General features: G+C 38.5%; 1 protein-coding gene and 1 long non-coding RNA gene across 2 annotated transcripts; both read right to left on the bottom strand.

Annotated features, from left to right (window-relative positions):
* Positions 1–6645: 6645 nt before the first annotated feature.
* On the bottom strand, positions 6646–14026 carry LOC125302352. The gene is made up of 14 exons (XM_048255509.1): positions 14020–14026; positions 13674–13970; positions 13488–13529; positions 13136–13183; positions 12013–12081; positions 10939–10998; positions 10618–10647; positions 10193–10216; positions 9450–9530; positions 8460–8478; positions 8220–8376; positions 8055–8118; positions 7756–7796; positions 6646–7631 (listed from the first exon to the last, which is right to left on the bottom strand). Exons 1-14 carry the CDS (start codon positions 14024–14026, stop codon positions 7509–7511), a joined length of 1062 nt encoding a protein of 353 aa, XP_048111466.1. The 3' UTR covers positions 6646–7508.
* Positions 14027–14066: 40 nt separating this feature from the next.
* Positions 14067–15309, bottom strand: LOC125301481. The gene is made up of 3 exons (XR_007194754.1): positions 15239–15309; positions 14841–14867; positions 14067–14353 (listed from the first exon to the last, which is right to left on the bottom strand). It is a non-coding gene; the product is annotated as an uncharacterized LOC125301481 (long non-coding RNA).
* Positions 15310–20915: the final 5606 nt, after the last annotated feature.

Genomic DNA, 20915 nt, shown 5'->3' with positions numbered 1-20915 from the left:
GGGGCCCCTCTCCTGAGTGTGTGTGTGTGTGTGTGTGTGTGTGTGTGTGTGTGTGTGTGTGTGTGTGTGTGTGTGTGTGTGTGTGTGTGTGTGTGTTGGAAATAAAATATTTTTTACACCTACCACTGTGGATGGTGGATTCCAAAATCTACCAGCCACTCAACTTTTTTACCAGCCACTAGAGATACAGTATGAACATTTTATATCATGACCAAAATTATCACGGTTATTGGTATTATTGTGATATGATTAAAATGTGCTGACTTTTTTTCTAAACCTACCAGTGTTGGACAGAACTCATAATTAGCCTGTCCTTCATGCCCAGTAGCAACAAAACTAAAGGTCAACAGAACAGCGCTAGTGTCATAAAAGTGGTGTGGCTCCTTTAAGACACAATCCATTGGTGTGAGTTTTGGAGCAATCCAACTTTATCTAACTCTATACTAGCCTACATCATCCAATTTTAATATTTACAGATATCTAGGCTATATTTAACATTTATTTTCTATTTGGCCTGTTATGAAATCATGCATTGACCAATTTAAGCACCACTTAGACACTTAAATACATGCATCCTTAGCATTTTGTGTAAATAAATCATTAAGGCTACATTCACAAACTCTTAGCCATGAGCTGTATATAATTTGATTTGAATATTTACAGATATATAGGCAATTTAAGCACAGTTCAGTTTTAAGAAACATAAAGCCCAAAGTTAGAGATATAGAAATTTGCTACCATTTCAAAACCATATTGTCACCTAGCGGCCAACGTTTGAATAATCAATGACCCAGGTCCCAGCAGCAGAAACCCAACAGACAGCCAAAGTTGAATACAAAAACACACTTTATTAAGGGCTGGCAAACACTAAATAGAAAATACTGGTACTTAGGGGAGATTAAAATAGTTCACTAAATTCAAGTCTCTGAAATCTTTTAGCCAGAGGGTAAGGCTCAGTGGTTGCCTGGCTGTCGGTAGCTCACCCCGACTGTCCTTTCTCAAAGCGGTCAAGCGGACACGTCCAGAGAGTCACTGATAAAGTTCCCTTGGCCTTTGGAATTAAAATAACCCCACATCATCACATACCCTTCAACATACCTAGAGATTGGGATGGTTTTATTTCAGTTAGCCTAATAGCAAGTTTGATTTGCATTGAGAAATGATCTTATAGAAAGTACCCCATGCTAATCGTGAGATATGGTAAAGGGTATGTGATGATGTGGGGTTATTTTAATTCCAAAGGCCAAGGGAACTTTATCAGAATGTATAGTACCTGGATCCATGAAATAACTGGCCCTTTAAAAATAAAAATCTGCCTGCCTCTATGAGAATTCAACACAGGTTTAACATAGGGGTATGAAAACGTATGCACCCTGTATTTTAATGAAGAGCATTTATTAATTTACAATACATTATTCATTCACAAAGAAAATCGGTGTCCCTAAAGGTTGGATTTTTCCTTATTTTTTTAATTATGGCATTAAGATCCATTTCCAAAAGATGATTTTTTTATTCCTCTTTTTAGTAAACTTTAGCATGGGGCTGAAGACTTTTTTATAGGCACTGTAAATAGCAGCATGTTCTGTGAAGGTGTCGTGGTCCAGTCAGCGAATCAATAATAAGAGAAAACTGGGCTGAGAACGTGGTAGATAGATATTAGACCTACTTGCATTTGTTCTAAAGCCTTACACTTGTCTCCTGTAATTTAGAAACAATGCTGTGGTCTAATCTAGTCATCAACAGAAAATGAACAGATTGGAAAAAAAAGAATAATGGATTTGGCGTGACATTTCTTGCGTGTGTGTGAGAGCGAGATTAATGCTGAAAGCGTCAGTGTCACACCAGATGCGTGAGAGTTGGCAACCCTGGTTTGATTGTTTCAACAACAATGTGGTGGTGGCCTCCAGTTCTCACCATTCTCACCATCTCAAAGTTCTCACCATTAAACTTGGTGACCTCCATCTTAGTTGCCATCTTTACATCCCCACCCCTGTCCAAAAAACAAACAAATAACACATTTTTTATCAGAACCTATCTATTCCTATATACATTTGTTTTACCTTATGATAAAGTTGCTCTGGTGATTTTATCCTTGTTGATGACTCCACCAATTATTGTGCAACTGTTTTTTTCAAGCAGCACTACTTCTTTTAACTTTTAATACATTTTAACACATAATCTTGGTCATATATTGGACCTTATTTTACCCTTACAATATCCGCTGTTGGAATGCCTGGATATAACCGATCACAAATGTATAGATTTTAATTGTGAACCATCTGTTATTAACAGTCTGTATCAAAGTCAGTGGAAGAGTGGACTCGAACCTTATAGAATTCTACACATAGTCCATTTTAATTTGAGTATAGTGCCTTGAAATGATGTGCATTATTTGATAGTCCCACACCCACCAATATCAATGTTCTGCCTGACACTTTTTGATCTGCTTTAATATCCTTATGCCTTTATTATTATGACCACCGCACAGCGAAGCCGCTCAGTAAGGGTTTAGTCAGAGATTTTTTTCTTCTGGATTTTTTCCCCCTTTTTTCTTCAGTGATATTGTGTCAACGATTCCCAGGACACACAGAAAGACACACACACACACACATGCACAGTAGACATGCAGGCATACGCACACACACACATGCAGGCATGGACACACATAAACACGCACACGCACACCCACACGCACCCACACGCACGCACACACACACACATAAACATATACACTTACTGTACCCCCATACACAATCACAAGCGAACATACATGCAGGCAAGCACGCGCATGCACACACACACACACACACACAGTCAAGTCAAGCGAAAACTCACACACAGAAAAGCACACATATACACAAAAGCAAACGCATACTGTGTGCACATACTCATTTACATACACAAAAGTTTTTTTGATTTCTATTTAAGAAAGTTTAAGAAAAATTGATTTCTATTTAAGATAAGACAGCTGGTAAACCCAGCCCCTTCCTGTGCCTCAGAAAGTGACGCTAAATTTGCTGAGTGAAAAGTTTACTATCCTATTTTATTGATAAAGTGAAGTTAATTAGAGCCTCTGTTAATCCTGATACCACGTCCTCTTACGTCGCCCATCCACAAGGTAGTTTGAACCAGGTTTATCCAGCTGCCTTCTCTGAACATATAAAAACAATGTCATTTTAAAGGGTTTCCAGTCCTCTTCATGTCAATATCAACAAACTTTCTACTAGGAGTAATGGAATCTTTTGGGCCCTGTTGGCCGTCTGTCTTTAACAATTTCTTGTCAAATGGTGGTGTCGCTGATTATTCAAACTGCTTGGTGATGACTCACTACTAAATAAAAAGGCTTGATTCCATGAGTCACAACTTATTAACACAAAAATATTTTTTAAACACACCAAGTTTTTATTGTTGTTAGGTTATCAAAAACATTTGCCACCACTAACTATAGTAAAAGGACCAACTTTCATTCAAAAATTCGAAAAACAAATATGTTTTTTAGTACTTCAAAATAACATTTGATTGATAAACCTTATATTTTTCAGTAGCTATGAGTGTGTAGATTTGAATAAAATCTGATTTGGTTCTTACCGGGAGCTTTTACTGCCTAAAATATCTGATTTTGTTTACCGTGATTTACCGCAGATTTACCCGTCTGTCCTCAGATTCTAGTGTGCTGAATTCACTTGACTGCTTTTCTGATGTCAAAACTGGATATCACTGAATCTTCCTCAGTAAAAGTCAGACAAAATCTTTATCACTAAATCCCAGCATATGGCAAGACAATTGTGTCATGTGCTGGTTCCTAACTAGATTATATTGAGCCTGTCACAAAAAAATGTCCTCTGCTTTGACAGAGAATCTTGCCTCTTTGTAAGAACACTTCATTTTTTAAGATGTACATTTCTCTTTGTGTTGTAGGGGTTCAAAAGCCAAAGCTGATTGTTTCTCCTGCTGTCATCTATGAGATGGACACAGTTCATCTGACCTGTGAGGTGCCTCAGAAAGCATCACAGTGCTATTTCAGCTGTTTAGGGAAAGGGGACAAGGCTTAAGCTGCTTTAAATTGTAAATATTCTCTCCAGGGTTATGATTTACTCAAAGAGTCAGGTCAAAACTCACCCACAGTAGTTAACATGACATGCTCCTACTCAATGGACATCTCTGGGAGTCTTGCCATGTCTGATCACTCTGATCCATCTTCAGTCACTGTCCAGAGTAAGTGTCTGTTTGCTGCACAGGATACTAAAATAGATATTCTCATGTATTACTGCATTAAAAAACGTACTATAGTAACATAGCATGTGTTGATGTTAGACATCCTAATTCATGTATGATACATTTCCAAACAAATTTTTTGTAGGACCTCCAGCTCCCACATTGATGGTGTCTCCTTTGGTCATCACGGAGAAAGACAAAATTCATCTTAATTGTGTGCCATCTAATTCTCCAGCATCTCAGTGTAATTTTTACACTGAGGGGAGTGTGGGTAATAATTACTCTGCTCCCTCCTGTCAACTCTCTCTTGGGTATCAGGAGCTGATCCAGTGGGCCAGACAAAGCTCACCTGCTCTTATCAAAATTAGGTGCTACTATCATGCAGAAACCCCCAGAGGTCGATTTATATCTGACCTATCTAACTCTGTACCTCTCTCTGGCCAAACCTCTCATTTAGGAGGTAAGTATTTTTGTAAACTTTACAGGACAAATGGCACACATACTAAGGAAGTATTATAAAAGAAGCTAGATGATTCATAGATCCATAAACCTCATTGCTGGTGAAAGCTGAGAAAAAACAGTTGTCACCTAGGTACCCGAATAAACATGTTCCGTATCCGGTGCTTCAATGAGGTTGAGTTGAATTAAACTTATTTCTTAACCAATCTGACTCCCAATTTTATTATAAAGGTTAACCACAGATATTCTGTTGTCTTTTACATATTAACCAGTGATCAGTAATATGTATTTCCAGAGAACTATATCTCTGTATCAAATTCACCTAACCCCAAGTTGCTCCAGGGATTTTGGCCCTATACTGTAAAAAACTAGATGTAAAATATGACCGCCACTCAGTCCTGTACATCCGTTCCGCGAAAATAAATCACACTTCAATTTGTCTCCATATTTTACTCCATCCCCCACTCTTGAAACTTTTGTGTATGCTTGTTTGGCATGCCTGAGTGTGTGTGTGCGGCTGCACAGAGAGTAGCCTACTGGTGCTGAAAAGGTGAATAGATTGTAGAATAGCCAAAGAAGATGTAGCACTGTTATAAAACCTTTAACATCTCTAAACAATCACAAGTAGGGCAGTTCATCACAGTTCATCCATTGCAACTGGATTGATGAAAGGTCACTTACACCTGTAGGCTACATTGTATTTGGGAAAAGCAAAAGGTATCAGCATAATGTTATTTATTTATTTATTTATTTATAAACAAAAACATCTCTGTCAGTTCCATGCCGTTTTCAACAGCTATCAAAAACAAAGGTCATTTTGGATGGATGGATTTTTTTGAATGTTTCTTCTTCTACATAAGATTTTAGTCATCTTTAGTTCATGTAATACTTTATTGTCAATGCACAAATTAAGTAACAGTAGTCTGAAACGTTATTGTTAATGCACAAATTAAGTAACAGTAGTCTGAAACGAAATGCTGTTTTACATCTAGTGGTGCAACTGACATGTCCAAATGGGCCTTGATGAAATGCGTCGCTAGACTGTTCATACACATTTTAACGGGCCAAAGTTGAAGAGCTGTTGTCCGTTATTGTTCGTGCAAATATAGGCTGATTCATGTTCCCTTGCATTGTGTACATGTAACTGAGGTCCATGGCTAGTCTGGCTTTCACCAGACCAACCTCAATCTTTTAAGAAATCAAAGAGACTCTTTGAGGTATAGCTTCAAAGTTTGTGCACGTCATACCTCAATGTTAATACCAGTGAAAATAAATGTATCTCTAAGGAAATGGAAATACACATTTTTGTCTCTGTAGAAATGGGAAAACGCATATGTTTGACTTTCGTATAGACTTTAGAGGAAGCAACTGAGGGAAACAGGTATGTGACTGCCTGTACGAACACTGAATTTTTAGTGTTTCTTCACAATGACTTAGTGGTGTCTTTGAAAGATCCTGTTCCTATTACAAAACACTTGACATTTTGAGTCAAGAAGCACAAACACAGTCTATAATCTGCCCCCATAGCATAGCTTTGTAGCCACCTGATTGTACTCACCACTAACAGGATAACGCAAGCTATGTAGCATGAGTTTTATGTTTTTTTTTTTTTCCTACCTACATAACTCAGTGACCTTGAACAACAGGGCCCTGTACAGAATTCAATGTTGACGGTTAGTCGACTGGTGTTTAGCAGGATGCCACAGGTGACACAGACTCGCAACCGGGTTTGGGAATCAAACCCAGGTTGACTGTTTGGCAGGTGGGGTCATTACCGCTGCTCCATCCCAATAATTTAGTAAAATAGTTAGTAAATTTGACTATATAATGAGAACACAAGTCAATCTTATGAATTTTTGACATTCGATCTGAAAAGCAACATTTCCCTTAATGCCTCATTGAATACAGAGATCATGCAGCTATTGTAATCATTTATTTCTATATAGGGCAATTAGTATCAAACACAGGACAAGCTTTTTAAGTATAATTACAGGTGTAAGTAACTAAAGAAATCATATTCATTTTAAAATATTCAATAATTAGCTTAACTTTTATCATTTCCTTATTATATGGCTCTTCAAAATGCTGCAGAAGGTTCTATTAATATGAACCTTCCCAACGTTTGGGGGTTCGATAATTCTGTATTATGAAGCTGCAAAAAAGAAATGACTGCTGCCAATGGCAACGGGTTTTGTGCTTCTGATTCAAGTCTTTCATATCATTTTGAGCGTAGTTCGTTCACTTATTGTGAGCTTCGTTGAAAGGGGCAGTCAGCAAGCAATATGTAACAACATCAGCAACTTTCAAGCTCTATTTGTGTGACGAACTTGTTTGTTTTTAATCTGTTCCTCGGTGGAAGCTACGATACAGTAACCAAATGATTCTAAAAGACCAATTGTGTGAAGGTTCTTTTCTCATTTTTGCAAGGAGGCATAAGCAGGATAATGTATTGTCCACTGGTCATTATCAGAAAATAAGTCTCTTCAGGACGAAGCAAGACTTGGGATTTATTGAAGCAATAAGCCATAGGTTACACTGATTTTAGAACAGCTAAGATTTCATAAAATAAAATATTCAAATAATAAAATATTTCCTCTATCTGAGTGGTTGTATCAAGTAATGGTAGTGCATAAATATAGAACGAAATGTGGTCAAGGTGTATGTTTGTGCTGGATTTTACAACGGCTTTGAACGCAATTCAGGCAATCATAATCAAAAAACAGAACTATCCGTTTTAGAAATATATTATATTCCAATAATGACAAGTGGACAATACCCTATCCATTACATAACATACTGTACGTATGCAGCTGTATCAGTGTATCTGCAGCAGACTAGGCCTCGGTCATGTCCTGCTGTGTAACTGCAGGACTCTTGTGGTCCTGCAACAAGCTGTACGTCTGGTCCCTTTGGTTGGAGACACTTGGTATGTCAGATATAGAGCTGTAGACATGAGACTGGTTTGCGTGGCAGAACAAGGAGAGCAGAAGTGAGTGAGACAAATAAATACACATCTAAAGCACAACACAATACAACAGCACAACACTGTTACAATACAATATATTGGAATAGTGTACTCACATCATCCTGTCCAGAGAATACATCTGTCTTTTTATGAACATCTGAAAGAATTAATTAACAGAGTCAAATGTGATTTTCATGCTTTATAAAATTTGTGTACACGCATGTGGGTGATGGGATATGAGTATAAGCATCTAAAATAAGATACATCTCCTGACTTTTCAAAAACATAAAACACAAACACATTTCCCAATGTTACCTCTGTGTATCTGTAGTACAGTTCTTTCCCAAATTATTTGAATAATGTGGAAGAAGAAGAAGAAAGAAACTTTGTAAACTGAAATTAACCAAAACGTTACCTGGAGCTACGGTCAGGGGTATTGAGGTGATCATGGTGTAGGTTCCAGCTGTATCATTAACAGTCTGAAAGATGAAAGAATGCAGTTTGCATTTTCACTGTTTTCCATTACTGAACAAGTAATGGTGAGATAATGGTGAGTATCAGTGAGAGTAAACATACTCACTCTAACTGTATTGCATGCCATCACAATGTCTGAGGGATTATCTGAAGCACAAAAAAAAGTAAATTGGCATATTCCTCCTGATACATACACAATAGTGGGTGTGAACACATATATGATCTTACTCTGTCTGGTCCTGGCTGGAGTACCTGTTCCTGTACTGTGTAAGATGTACAGGAAATCAGTATGCTCCTTTTAAACAACAAAAAATGTCTTTGGAAAGAATGAAACATATGGTCTTACTTTTGGTGTTTATGTTTTTCTGAAAGAGAAAACAATGTGTATCAGGTATGTATAGAATGATGCTGTACAGTATCTTTCTTTTAAACCAGAAGCATGTAACCTGGTTGACATCAGGCAGCATATCTGAATTAAGGTTGTGCAGATCAAATTCAAATTTGCTAACAGGTTCATCTGGGCCCTCCAAGGCTAAGAAAAAAAAGATGTGTTAGTCAAAAACTAACAAGATAATTCCTTAAAGACATACAAAACATGCAAACAACAGTGCATTTGACGCTGATATAAGCTTGCTAACAACAGTAACTCGTGTCTCGTGATTTAGTTGGCCATGTTGCCATCTGTGAAATTTTCATGTGGTCTGTTTCAGACCAGACCTATAGGAACACTCAATGTACAGTATCAACATTTCCCTCAGCCACTCGGATGGTGAACTAATCAACAACCAGAGGGGATGACGTTACAGTTTTCAAATTGAAACTGGTAGTGGTAGTAGCAACACTAGCAAACATTGGAGAATTGTAGCCAAAACAATTCCAAACATTGGTTCCTTACTGCAAACACAGTTTATTATCAGTTTGCAAAAGTTAGTGGTGAAGTAAGTAACATTAGGAATCCCTGCTCAATGCAGTTGTTTAGGCTGGATCAATGATCTAAAAGTTAACAATATGCCTGTTAGGATGCTATGATGGAACATCCCCCACTGGAGTGAATTCTAATAACTTTTTTACAAAGTGAATGGGTTGGTGAAAACTGGCTATTTCAGAACCACGTAGTGCATAGCCTAAGCAGCAAGTGGGAATGACAGGTGTACATGTTCTTCACATGAACACGTGCCATCAAAATGAATTTCAAGACTACCAAGAGCATCCTATAAATCATCCATCTGAAGTGTCAAAGTCCTACACACTATTGCCCTCACATCATACAGTATCAGAATATTTTTGCCTTGTCCTAAAACCATTCTATGAATAAAATGTCATGACTATCACATACGGCATTTCCATTTGAAACAGACTGCGAACAGGCCAGTCAGGAGAATGCAAGACGTCACCGCTATGATGATCAGCAACATTCCTGTTGAAATAAAAAAAAAATAGTGAGATGCACACATAATTAAAAAGATTATGGTTTTCAAGAAATAGGGGAAAAGGAAGGACGTGGGGGAAATATAGAGAGCAAAGCCTCACTACTTATTCACATTTGTTTTGGTGTCTTTAGGCTTGTTTTGTTTGTCTCACATCTTGAGCTATTGAACTATGCGGCACAGCTAATAGGAAGTGCAATGACAACAGTGCTGGTGGTAACAATCGAGGTCAGCATCATAATTAGAAGGAAGAAATATTTTAGAAAGATCATTGTATTTTGAGTAAGTTGTGAAAACAAATTAAAATTAATTAAAAACTTTCTACACCACTGAAATTAAAGAGAGATGTAGATTTGTCCTCAGCAACTCATGGAATCTCTGAACTAACATACACAATAGCATTACATTATTTAAAATATTCCCTGTATGATTTTCTCTGTACACAGCTAAGATCGAGTTTGTCCCAACACTTGACTGTGCTTTATATTGTCTTTAGAATTAGGATGAGACATTAGCTAAAACAAAAGTACCTAATTGAATGTACAGTGAATCAAAATGAGGTCTGATTAATCACGTCCTGTATGACAGTAACAGAATTCACATAAACAGAAGTGTCAATCTGGAAAGAGATGTAAAAAGAGACTTTACTCACCGATGCTCAGTGTTGTAGCTGTAGCTGTGAGAAAATAGTTGATTCATGTTTTTTTTTATATATATGAACGGTCATTTGTATATATAGGTATGTTATACAGGTATAAATAAAAATAAATCTGGCCTTTGCAGTGTGATATATGTGTAGTGTCACGATTAGGGAAAGCACTTGACAGTATAAACACATGTCTGTGTGTACCTAAAACTACAGTATATGGGTGTTATGTTTTTACATTTTTACATGTTTTTAAGTTCCTGCTTAAATTGACATTTCATTTTAAAAGTACACCACTTCAACACATCATATTAACAACATTGGGATCCTCTAACAGATGTATATTGTAGATGTAGGTTCATTTTAAGGCCTTGTTAGGCAGAGTGATTATGAAATTAATGTGATAATATGATAATTAATATTTCACTTACCTGAAGCATCTGTGGCATTAAGGGTTTTACCTGGTGACACGAAAGAGCATTGTCCATTAACCTTTCTGTTGTATTTGTGTTGTATTTTGTTTGTTCCCACAGTTATTAATCAATGAACATTCAACATTAATCATATAAACCGTTATTAGATCTTTTGTCATAATATGTTTCATGAACATTAATAGAAATGTGTTAGAAATATATATATATATATATATATATATATATATATATATATTTTCTTTTAACTTCATAGTCACATTCAGCCAGACTAACTAGGCTGACGTTCATGTGTATTTTCACAAAAAGCTGGAAACTAACCTGTGTGATCAAGTGTTGTGGCATCTTTGAGCGTCACATGCGTTGACTGAGACCTTAAACCTAAATGGAAAGTTGTGCAGAGTAATATTGTGATGTATTGGAAATTCTCTTCTTTATCACACCACACCAGTGGTGGATGCTACTACCTACGATTGTATAGATGTGTGTATTAGTGAAAAAAAAAAGTGTGGAAATGTACCAACATGTTGAGGAGTCATGATTCTGACAGCTAAGCATATTGTGCTTTACCAGATAAGGTTTCTTGATTTCTTCTGGTCTATCGCTGGCCAAAGGTCTCTCTCTCCTTTCTCTGACCTCTGGGCCTCTCTCTCTCCCTCTCTCTCTTTCCTTCTCTTGTTTCTCTCTCTCTCTCTCTCCTTATTTTTGGGTTTGGTCTTTATTTTACTTTATGTTTGATGACTTGTTTTACCTGGTACTGTATATTCGACATTCTAGCTTGTTAACTTGTTAAGTTTAAGTTTGTTATTTGGTTAATCTTACTTTGTTATTTTGTTACTTTGTTACAGTATATTTACCCATCTGAGTTTTGCTTTACATTCAATTTAAGTGATATTGGTCACATTTACCTTTATGGTTTACTGGTTAATAAAATGTTAATTCACCCACCATATATATCTCTTCTCGTATGCCAAGCCTCTCTTTGCTATAGTTGATATTCTACTTGGTAATTATTCAAGTTCAAGTTCTTAATTTTATGGAGTCAGATTAATCGAAGCTTCCCTTAATGTTACCACTGCTTCACCAGTCTGTCACATGTTTAATACACGTTTTTTACTGTCTACCAGTACCGATATAAATGTACATTTTAATAAATTACATGCTATAATTTAACATTAAAAAATAACAAACCCGGCAATGTTGTGTCGAATTCTGATGAACTGATTCAAACTCTTGACAAAGTGAAAGAATACTTAAATAAAGATACTACCTTATCAATAGACATATCTATCATTTTACCATTTCTCAATTGTATTTGTGCATCTTCATAGCTGTGCAGCAGCATCACCACTGCCGAAATGTTCTTTGAAATACAAGCTAAAATACGTTACATACCAGAAAATGAGGATGTTGAGGTTGTCTCAGGAAAAGGTGTTGAATGATTTGTCTTCACATTGATGAGTCCTGTTGATTGGGGTCAACAAATACAGTGCATGTCATAGTATTTCATGATATTTTATCTATCTATCTATCTATCTATCTATCTATAGTCTGGTGATAATAACTGATCCCCAGGGAAATTCTTTCTCTGCATTTTACCCATCTGTGAACACACACACACACAGAAAGTGAGGCACAGTGAGCACACAGTGAGTAGTGAACACACACAAGTAAAATCCGGAGCAGTGGGCAACCAGTGCTGAGGGTTGGGGGTTAGGTGCTTTGCTCAAGGGGAACTCAGCTGTGGATGTGGACATGGGCACCCACTTCAGTCATTGCAGAGCGTTGTTAAACCACTCTTTCCGTCCTCATTTTTCTTTCCAGTCAGGGATCAAATAGGCCACCCTTCAGTCACAAGTCTGATTTCCTGACCAGTAGGCCACGGCTGCCCCCTACTACAACTCTACATATGGACCCTTTCAAGAGAGTTCCATTATCAGCATCATAGTTGGCCCCACAAGACTTCCTTTTTAACATTCCATATGTTATCTTAATGCAGAGGAAGTAGATTGGGGCCCAAATAGAACGTTCAAGCATTGTTTTTGTTTTTATTGTTGAAAGGGTCTATTACTAAACTGGGGGCTGTCAAATGGGTGCACTAGATTGGTGGTTGATTGGGGGGTACAAAAAATATTTTAGCAGAGTGCCTAAATATTAGCATGTATGCCCCCCCATCCCCCACCTCTCCATGCCCATCCATAATTTTGTCTTGCACAAAGCCCTTGCATGTATTGCATAGTCAGACAGATAGGTGTTTTAAAATATACTACTGTATACACTAAATAATCGCCATAGCACCCCTGAAAAAGAAGAGAGAAAAAAGCAACTGTTTATCAAAAAGGTGTTTGTGGGAAAATACTCCATCTGTCTAATCTGTCTTCAACTGTTGTATCATCTTTGAAACAGATGGAATTTGATAGATTAATTTTGGATCTAAAGAAAAGTCCACAGTCACACCAAGAGCCATTAATGCTGTTTCTATTACTTCTCTCTAGCCAGAGGTACACATATGACTTACCCGTTTCTGATGATCTTATAGGAACGTTGGTGGTCTGGGGCTGGTTTCCTGTTTCAAGAAACCACATTTAATTCATAATGCAAGCATGCTTGGATCATGTCTCTGATTCACTATATCTAAATATCTTGTTTTTTTGTTTTTTTTTTACTTTTTTACACTTTTTATATTCCAACATCATTTTATGCCGAACAGCCATTTCTCAACTGTTTTAGCATATTTGGGATAGTTCACTGAGCGTCTTGGGGTTAGTTCTTTAAGAGAACTATGTGTGATAGACGAACTTTGGATCTAACAAGACGCACAGACCTACATTAAGAACAAGTGATCTCTATTCAGGAGAGTTATAACTTACCAGCTCCTGATGATGTCACAGGAGTATTTGTAGTCTGGAATCCTGTTACAAGATATCATTTTCAATTCACAGTACATACTGGATGTTGTTAAGATCATCTCTGATGCACTATACAAATATCCAATAAAAATACAAAAAACAAAAATAATACTATACTTTACTAAATAACATTTTGGGAATACTCACGTTGAATGGTGTAATCATCACTGCGTGGAGAGAGAGATGGAGGTTCTGTGTTCACTGTATAATCACAGCTCACCCCTCTGCTTCTCACTGACTGCAGACGACTGAATAAATCATTCTCCTCCACATAAAAATGGCAATTTTTCTTTTTTTCAACTTTTAAGTAGAATTCCTCTTCATGTCCAGTATAAAGTTGACAGCTGGTGACATTCCAGGACTGATTGGGTATTTCACAAACAATGTGGAACTGGATATGTGCTAAGTCGTGCTGAATGCTTACAATGGGTTTCTGCAAATTACCTATCACCAGAGACAATACCAGAATAAACTCATGAACAGACGGACAGACACTTCATTTAGGAAATCTGATGCTTTTCTGCACTTACCCAGCACAGACACTAAAACAGAAGAAGAGTGATCAGAGGGACTTTCAACACCAAGACTGGTTTTCACAGTGTAGTAACATTTTACATGAAGCTCTGAAGGAGGGTTTATATCTCCCCAAGCTTTCATCTGTTCCCCTGTGGGAGACAGCTGACATGATTGTGCAGGCTGTACATGGTGTTTTCCAACAGAGAAATAGCACTGAGATACTGCAGGCCAAGGGACTGAACAGCACAGATGGACTGTGTCTGTTGGCAAAATGACTGAAGACGATACCGACAGCTGAGGTTTTGGAAATCCTGAAGCAGAAATATAAATGTACTTCATCATTGTCACCAGGGACACAAATAACACAATCATTTAAAAGTGAATTGTTTATGTTGTGATAATTGACAAAAATACCATTATTGCAGTCTTTTATACAGGTTTAGATTAATCAACTGCAACTTCTGATTCACTCTAAAATGTACAGAGAACATATGAAGAGTTCAGATCCAAAAGCCTTTAAACGGCACTTTTGTCAAAAATGAGATAATGATGGTGAGTGAATGCTCTCTACACATAATATACGTTAATCAAATAATTTTGCTTCAAGTCCTGCTAAATACCTCCTCCTGGTCTGAAGTATTGATTTGTAGGCAGAAACCTATAGGAGCCTGATAAAAAAAAAAGCCCATTTAAAAGAAAAGTGTTCAGGCGGATTTAGAGGGTTTTGCATCTGAACTCTTCATATTTTTCCAATACACTGAAGTTATTTGAAGGATTTGATTAATATTTGAAACTTACCATGGGCCTCAGAGAACAAAAACAAGCCTTAAAAGGAGGAGACATAAAAGAATCATGTGTAATCATCAACTCTGCTCCCTGACTATTGATGTCACTCCAAATGTATTCCATTCAGTCAACATTGAACACTGAAACTATAAAGTGGATATAAAGTGACCTGAAAGTTAAGTGGGAACTCTACCTATAATCTACCAAGAGAAAACTGTAGAGGCACAAGATTGTAGGGCAACACACGTTCATACATAATACTTGGTAATGAGAGGTACAGTATGTCTGTTTGTTTGCTTATTTGCTTATTATTTTTCAAAATGTACATACAGAGGTGCATACATTATTTCATAAGCTCATTGGATAACTCAATGGTTGAACATGACGGCAAAAACACAGGAACTACTTACAGTATGGAGAGATGACCCAAACCAACTGAAAGGATGACAGAAAAGCTGTGAAAGCTGTCATTGTATCCATGTACATGTCTGTGCGAGAAATGAGAACAAGCAAGAAGTGTTTCAGCATAAAGTTCCAATGAGATAAGGAAGTATCTAACCTACTCTGCTGTCAGGCCAATAGGAAACCCACAACCATGTTGCAATACAAGCATTACAAGCTGTGACACCGAATTAAGACAAATATTCACGTAAACCTGTAGACATATTATATGGGCAGTCTCTACTTATTGTTTTTTAGATTGAATGATGTGCCTCAAATAATCAATACAACACATCAAAAAGTACTATTCAAGACAGATGTCTAGGCCCTATGTCTTGTTAGAAGGCCTATGCCCAAAGTGTACTGGAAATTGCTGACATGGGCATCAATCAAGCCTCTCTACCACTCAGGCCTGCAAACAGGAAGGACATGTAAAATAGAGTCAGTATGTTTGAATACATTGAATATAATAAACTTGACAAAAAAGCTAAAGATAATTTGGTGTTCAGACTTGAATTCCTTTGAACATCTCTGGAGGGATCTGAAAATAGCTGTGCACCAACGCCCCCCATCCAACCTGATGGATCTTGAGAGGTTCTGTAAAGATATGTGTGCCAAGATAGATAGATCTTTATTGTCATTGTATGCGATACATTGAAATTCTGTTGGAGTCATCCTCTCCAAATAGCAGCATGGAGTAAAAAGATTAAAACAAATATATATAATATACAGTATACAGTATATAATACACTGGGGTATATTATATACACACATACACCAGCACATTCTCACCCAAGCACATCTCACACACATTCATCTTGCATATACACATTAATTCCATGTTCTCAATAAATAGATAGAAACAGTAAACAGCAGTTATTGGACTCAGTCAGATTGCACTGAGGGGTGTGTGTGTGTTTTTATGATTGGATGTGTGAATGTGTGTATGATTTCTGTAATATGTTCACAGCTCTGGGGAAGAAGCTGTTCCGGAGTCTATTTGTGCGTGTGCTGGGGGTTCTCAGTCTGCCTGAGGGGAGGGGGGTGAACAGGGAGTGTTCGGGCTGTGAGGTGTCCTGTCTGATGTTTGTGGCCCGTGTGAGAAGACGGCTTGAGTATAATTCACTCAGGTTTGGTAGGGGGGAAACAATGATCCTCTCAGCTGCCTTGCCAACCCACTGCAGGTCCTTTCTTTCGGCTGCTGTGCAGCTGGAGTGCCACACAGTGCAGCAGTATGTCAGTGTGGAATATGAAACGTGTGGCTTCATATGAAATGTGTGGCTTCATATTCCAAAAGACTTGAGGCTGTAATTGCTGCCAAAGGTGCCACAACAAAGTATAGAGCAAAGGCTGTGAATACTTATGTACATTATATTTTCATTTTTTATTTTTAATACATTTGCAAAAATCTTTTTTAAGTTGTCATTATTGGATATGTGTAGAATTTTGAGGGGGAAAAAATCTATTTAATTAATTTTGGAATAAGGCTGTAACATAACAAAATGTGGTAAAAGTGAAGCGCTGACGCACTTTCCGTATGCACTGTATATCACTGATGTTTAGCATGAGAAGTAAAGCGCTCATACTACTGCAGAAATCAACTCAGAAAACACAAAAGATTAAACATACCAGCCAGAAAAAATAGCAGTGAGCATTGTTTCATTGTTCATTATACAATGGTTCACTTTAGTGTGTTTATGCAGTAGTTCACACATTCAGTTAATTCTATCTTTTTAGGAGTAGCCATGTATTAAATAATTTTATAATTCTCATTAAAGTATATGTTGCCGGTTTTCTGATTTGAACACAAATATCTGTATTTAGTAAGATTACTTCAAAGAGTGGGACAACAGATGAAATTAAAATGAAATTCTTCAGAAATCCTAAAAACTGACTATTCACTAAGAGGGATTAAACAAAGCTGTCAGACTATAAGTGGTTTTCAAAGAATAGGGAAGTAACAGCTCGCAAAAAGACCCAACACCCAAATTATCACACACACCTTAACTGTGGTTAAACACACATTTCTCAGAAACTTAGACTTGACGATGATGTCACCCTTAGTTAAAACTATACCTTGCTTACATCTGAATCCTCATCAAGGAAAATACAGGGGGACCTGTAAATGATTTGACTTAGCGAATCTGTGTGTGTTATACATTTTGGCAAGGTTGTTTGACCCAAAAATGGTGTTTGAAAACAGAGAGAATGCTGCATGATGTCTGATCAGATTCACCTTGACTTTAAAAGGTCTGATATGAAGCCGTCTGTGGCAACTAAACAATGAAAAATCCCAGACAATTAAAACAATGAGATTCACCTCAGAGAAAAATAAAAAGGTATATCCTGCTGAAGAACCTGAGCTTTGTTGAAAGTATCTACATGCAAGTTCTAAATTCACAGTCCAAACAGCAATTAACAAGATGGCTGTATTTGATTGGAGAAGCCAAATACCCAGAGAGAACAATCAAAGTCAAGTCAAAGTCAAAGTCTGCTTTATTGTCAGTTTCTTCACATGTCAAGACATACAAAGAGATCGAAATTACGTTTCCTACTATCCTACAGTGGAGACATGACATATTTTACCAATTAGGTCCACAGACAAACATAACATTCAAGTAAACAATATAAAAAGTAAAAATAAGAAGGCACGTACAATGAAGAAAATAAGAGCAGCAAAATTTGAGTTGAAATTGTGCAATTGTGCATACAGTAGACAGTCAATATAATAGTGCAAAAATCAGGCCAATAAATGGCTGAGGTAGTTCTGTTTGACCTAAGTATGCAAGTGGCATAGTGGTGCAAGTTATGTAAGAGCAGCAGAAGTGTGTTCAGAAGTGTTTTCAGGACAACAAGTTGCAAAGTGCAAGTGGAGTAGTGCAAGTGGAGTAGTGCAAGGCAGCCATTGTGGGTCCAAAGTCCAGGATGTTATGTAGCTGAGGGTGGAGGGGGGAGAGGGGGGAGAGAGTTCAGCATCCTAACAGCCTGGTGTATGAAGCTGTTGGTGAGTCTGGTGGTGCGGGGCGCAGGCTTCTGTACCTCTTCCCAGAGGGCAGTTGATCAAACAAATTGTGGCGGGGTGACTTGCATCACTCACAATTGTGGTCCTATACTTGGTGTGAGGTGGGAGGTGTAAATGTCCTTCAGGGAGGGGGAGTGAAGCACCAATAATCCTTCCAGCTGTGTTCACTATGCTGCAGGGCTTTCCTGTTGTATTCAGTGCAGCTTCCGCCCCACACAGCGATACAGCTAGAGGGATGCTCTCAATGGTGCCTCGGTAGAATGTGGTCATGATGGCTGGTGGAGCACTTGCTTTCGCCTGAGTTTCATTAGGAAGTACAGGCGGCTGAGCTTTCTTCACCAGTGATGCAGTGTTGGTGGTCAGGAGAGGTCTTCACTGATGTGCACCCCAGGAATTTGGTGCTGCTCACTCTCTCCACCACAGCACCGTCGATGGTCAGTGGCAGGTGTTGGGTGTGACCTCTCCGGAAGTCAACAACAATCTCCTTGGTCTTGCTGACGTTCAGCAGGAGGTTGTTGTCCCTGCACCACGTGGTCAGAAGGTCGACCTCCAACCTGTATTGAGTCTCGTCGCCATTGGTGATGAGACCCACCAGAGTTGTGTCGTCAGCAAACAATGCTCTAAGTCACTGATTATACAGTCCCGGTACTAGTTTCTTGTGGTTTTATGCCCCCAACGTTGTCTTCAAGGCAGCGCTGCCTGGAAGGCAGTAGGGTTAGGCATGGGTTAAGGTTAGGGTTAGGGTTGGGGTTTAGGACATGTGACTGAGCACTGCGAACGGTGAGTGCCCAGACCCTACATTTTAATGCCAGGCTAGCGAGCCAGACCCACATTATAAAAATGTAGGGTCTGGGCACTCACCGTACGCAGTGCTCAGTCCGAGGGGCGGGATAATCAGTTGTCTTTCAAATTCCCTCTGCACGCAACAGGACAGCGGCAGCGCTATGAGTACCATGTGTTTCCCACCAGCGGAGCTAGTTGGCTAGTTCAAACGTTTGCCAACATAATAAAAGCTTAACTCGTGTCACACTGTTCGCCAGCAGCAACATCCATCTTATTTGTTTTCAAGTAGCAGGGAATTCAAGCCAAACCGTTGCAACTCTGCCATCAATCATTATTGTAATGTCAGCGCACAAGACATTGCATAGCGTTCTCCCACGCAGGGCATGCTGGGATGCGGGAGCGAACATTTGGGGGTTTATGTCTGTATTTCTCCTAAGTTATAAGTCTAAAGTTAGCGTCTTTATTGTGACATGTTTCCCTTTTAGTTCTCCCTCGTGTGTGATCCTTTTTGTGTGGGGGGCTGCGTCCTCCCCTGTATGTGTAGTGTGTGTGTGTACTTGACCTGCCCCTTGTGTATTGTTTTCTGTGTCTGTGTCCCTGCTCTCGTTCTCAGCTAATAAACCTTTTGATTGGCCAACTGTGTGTATCTCTATCAAATCGTTACATTATGTTAAGCCCACCTAACGACTCTATACACGATTTCAATGGCCTGATTAAGTTTCGATTTCTGGAGCTCACAAGCGAACGGAGAGTTGCTAGACTATCCCTGGCAGCCGCTAGGGGCGCGTCTAGATTTCAAGGCTACTGTAGGCCTAGTCATTTCCTGTCCTTAGACATGCATCCAATGGCAACATTGAGGTCAAATACTATACTAAAGAGTGCAGATGTCTGTGGTAAATGTGGTTCTGCTGTCTGTTATACAACCCCAAATCGGAAAAAGTTGGGAGGTTGTGTAAAATGCAAATAAAAAAAGTGATAATCTGCAAATCTCATAAACTCGGATGTGGGTATTATATAAAAAGCTTTCTGCTAGGCTATTTGAAGGTAGTTCTGTTTCACTCAAGAAAGGCTGCCAGACGGCTAGCCCAGAAGGCTGGACTATAATCCACGCATGCGCGAGAATTCTGAGGAAGATTTATATCAAAACATTACCCACGTGAGTGTGTCGCGTCACCAAATATAAGCCAGAGCGCGGCACACAGTTGTCCTCTTTAATCCCTCACGCGATCTGATAAGGTAAGACATTGCTATGATTCAGTTAGTGAGAAGTGCCTACTGACTTTGTCTGGTAAATTAAGATGGTAAATTACCCCTTTCCAGGCTATCACACTAGCTAGGATTACTGTGCTTACTATTTTCTTGAGGTAGCTGCAGCTACTATTAATAAGAAAACAGCCTTTATCTCCCCATTTGTCCGCGACTCTTACTCTATTGAGTGAGTCACTCGCCAGTGATTGTGTAGGTTGGCATACTACTTGATGTTGATATTAGCTTGCTAGGTTGTACGAGTTATATACTGTAGGAGTATAATAGACAAGTGTTTACAGTTGTAGGGGAGGTATGGAGCTTATCTAGAGGAAAATATTCTGGCTATAGCTCACATAGGCAGCTACAGGCTCAATATCTGTGTCTTGTGGTCACTGATACCAGCCCTGGTACCAGACTGGTGCCTTGCTCAAGGGCACTTCAGCTGTGCCTACTGGTCGGGGTTCAAACCGGCAACCCTCCGATTACAGGTCCGAAGTGCTAACCAGTAGGCCACGGCTGCCCAACTAGATAGATAGATAGATAGATAGATAGATAGATAGATAGATAGATAGATAGATAGATGGATACTTTAT

This window comes from Alosa alosa, chromosome 10 (assembly GCF_017589495.1).
Source record: "Alosa alosa isolate M-15738 ecotype Scorff River chromosome 10, AALO_Geno_1.1, whole genome shotgun sequence".
Taxonomy (NCBI): domain Eukaryota; kingdom Metazoa; phylum Chordata; class Actinopteri; order Clupeiformes; family Clupeidae; genus Alosa; species Alosa alosa.
This window is presented reverse-complemented; position numbering and strand designations above follow the sequence as displayed.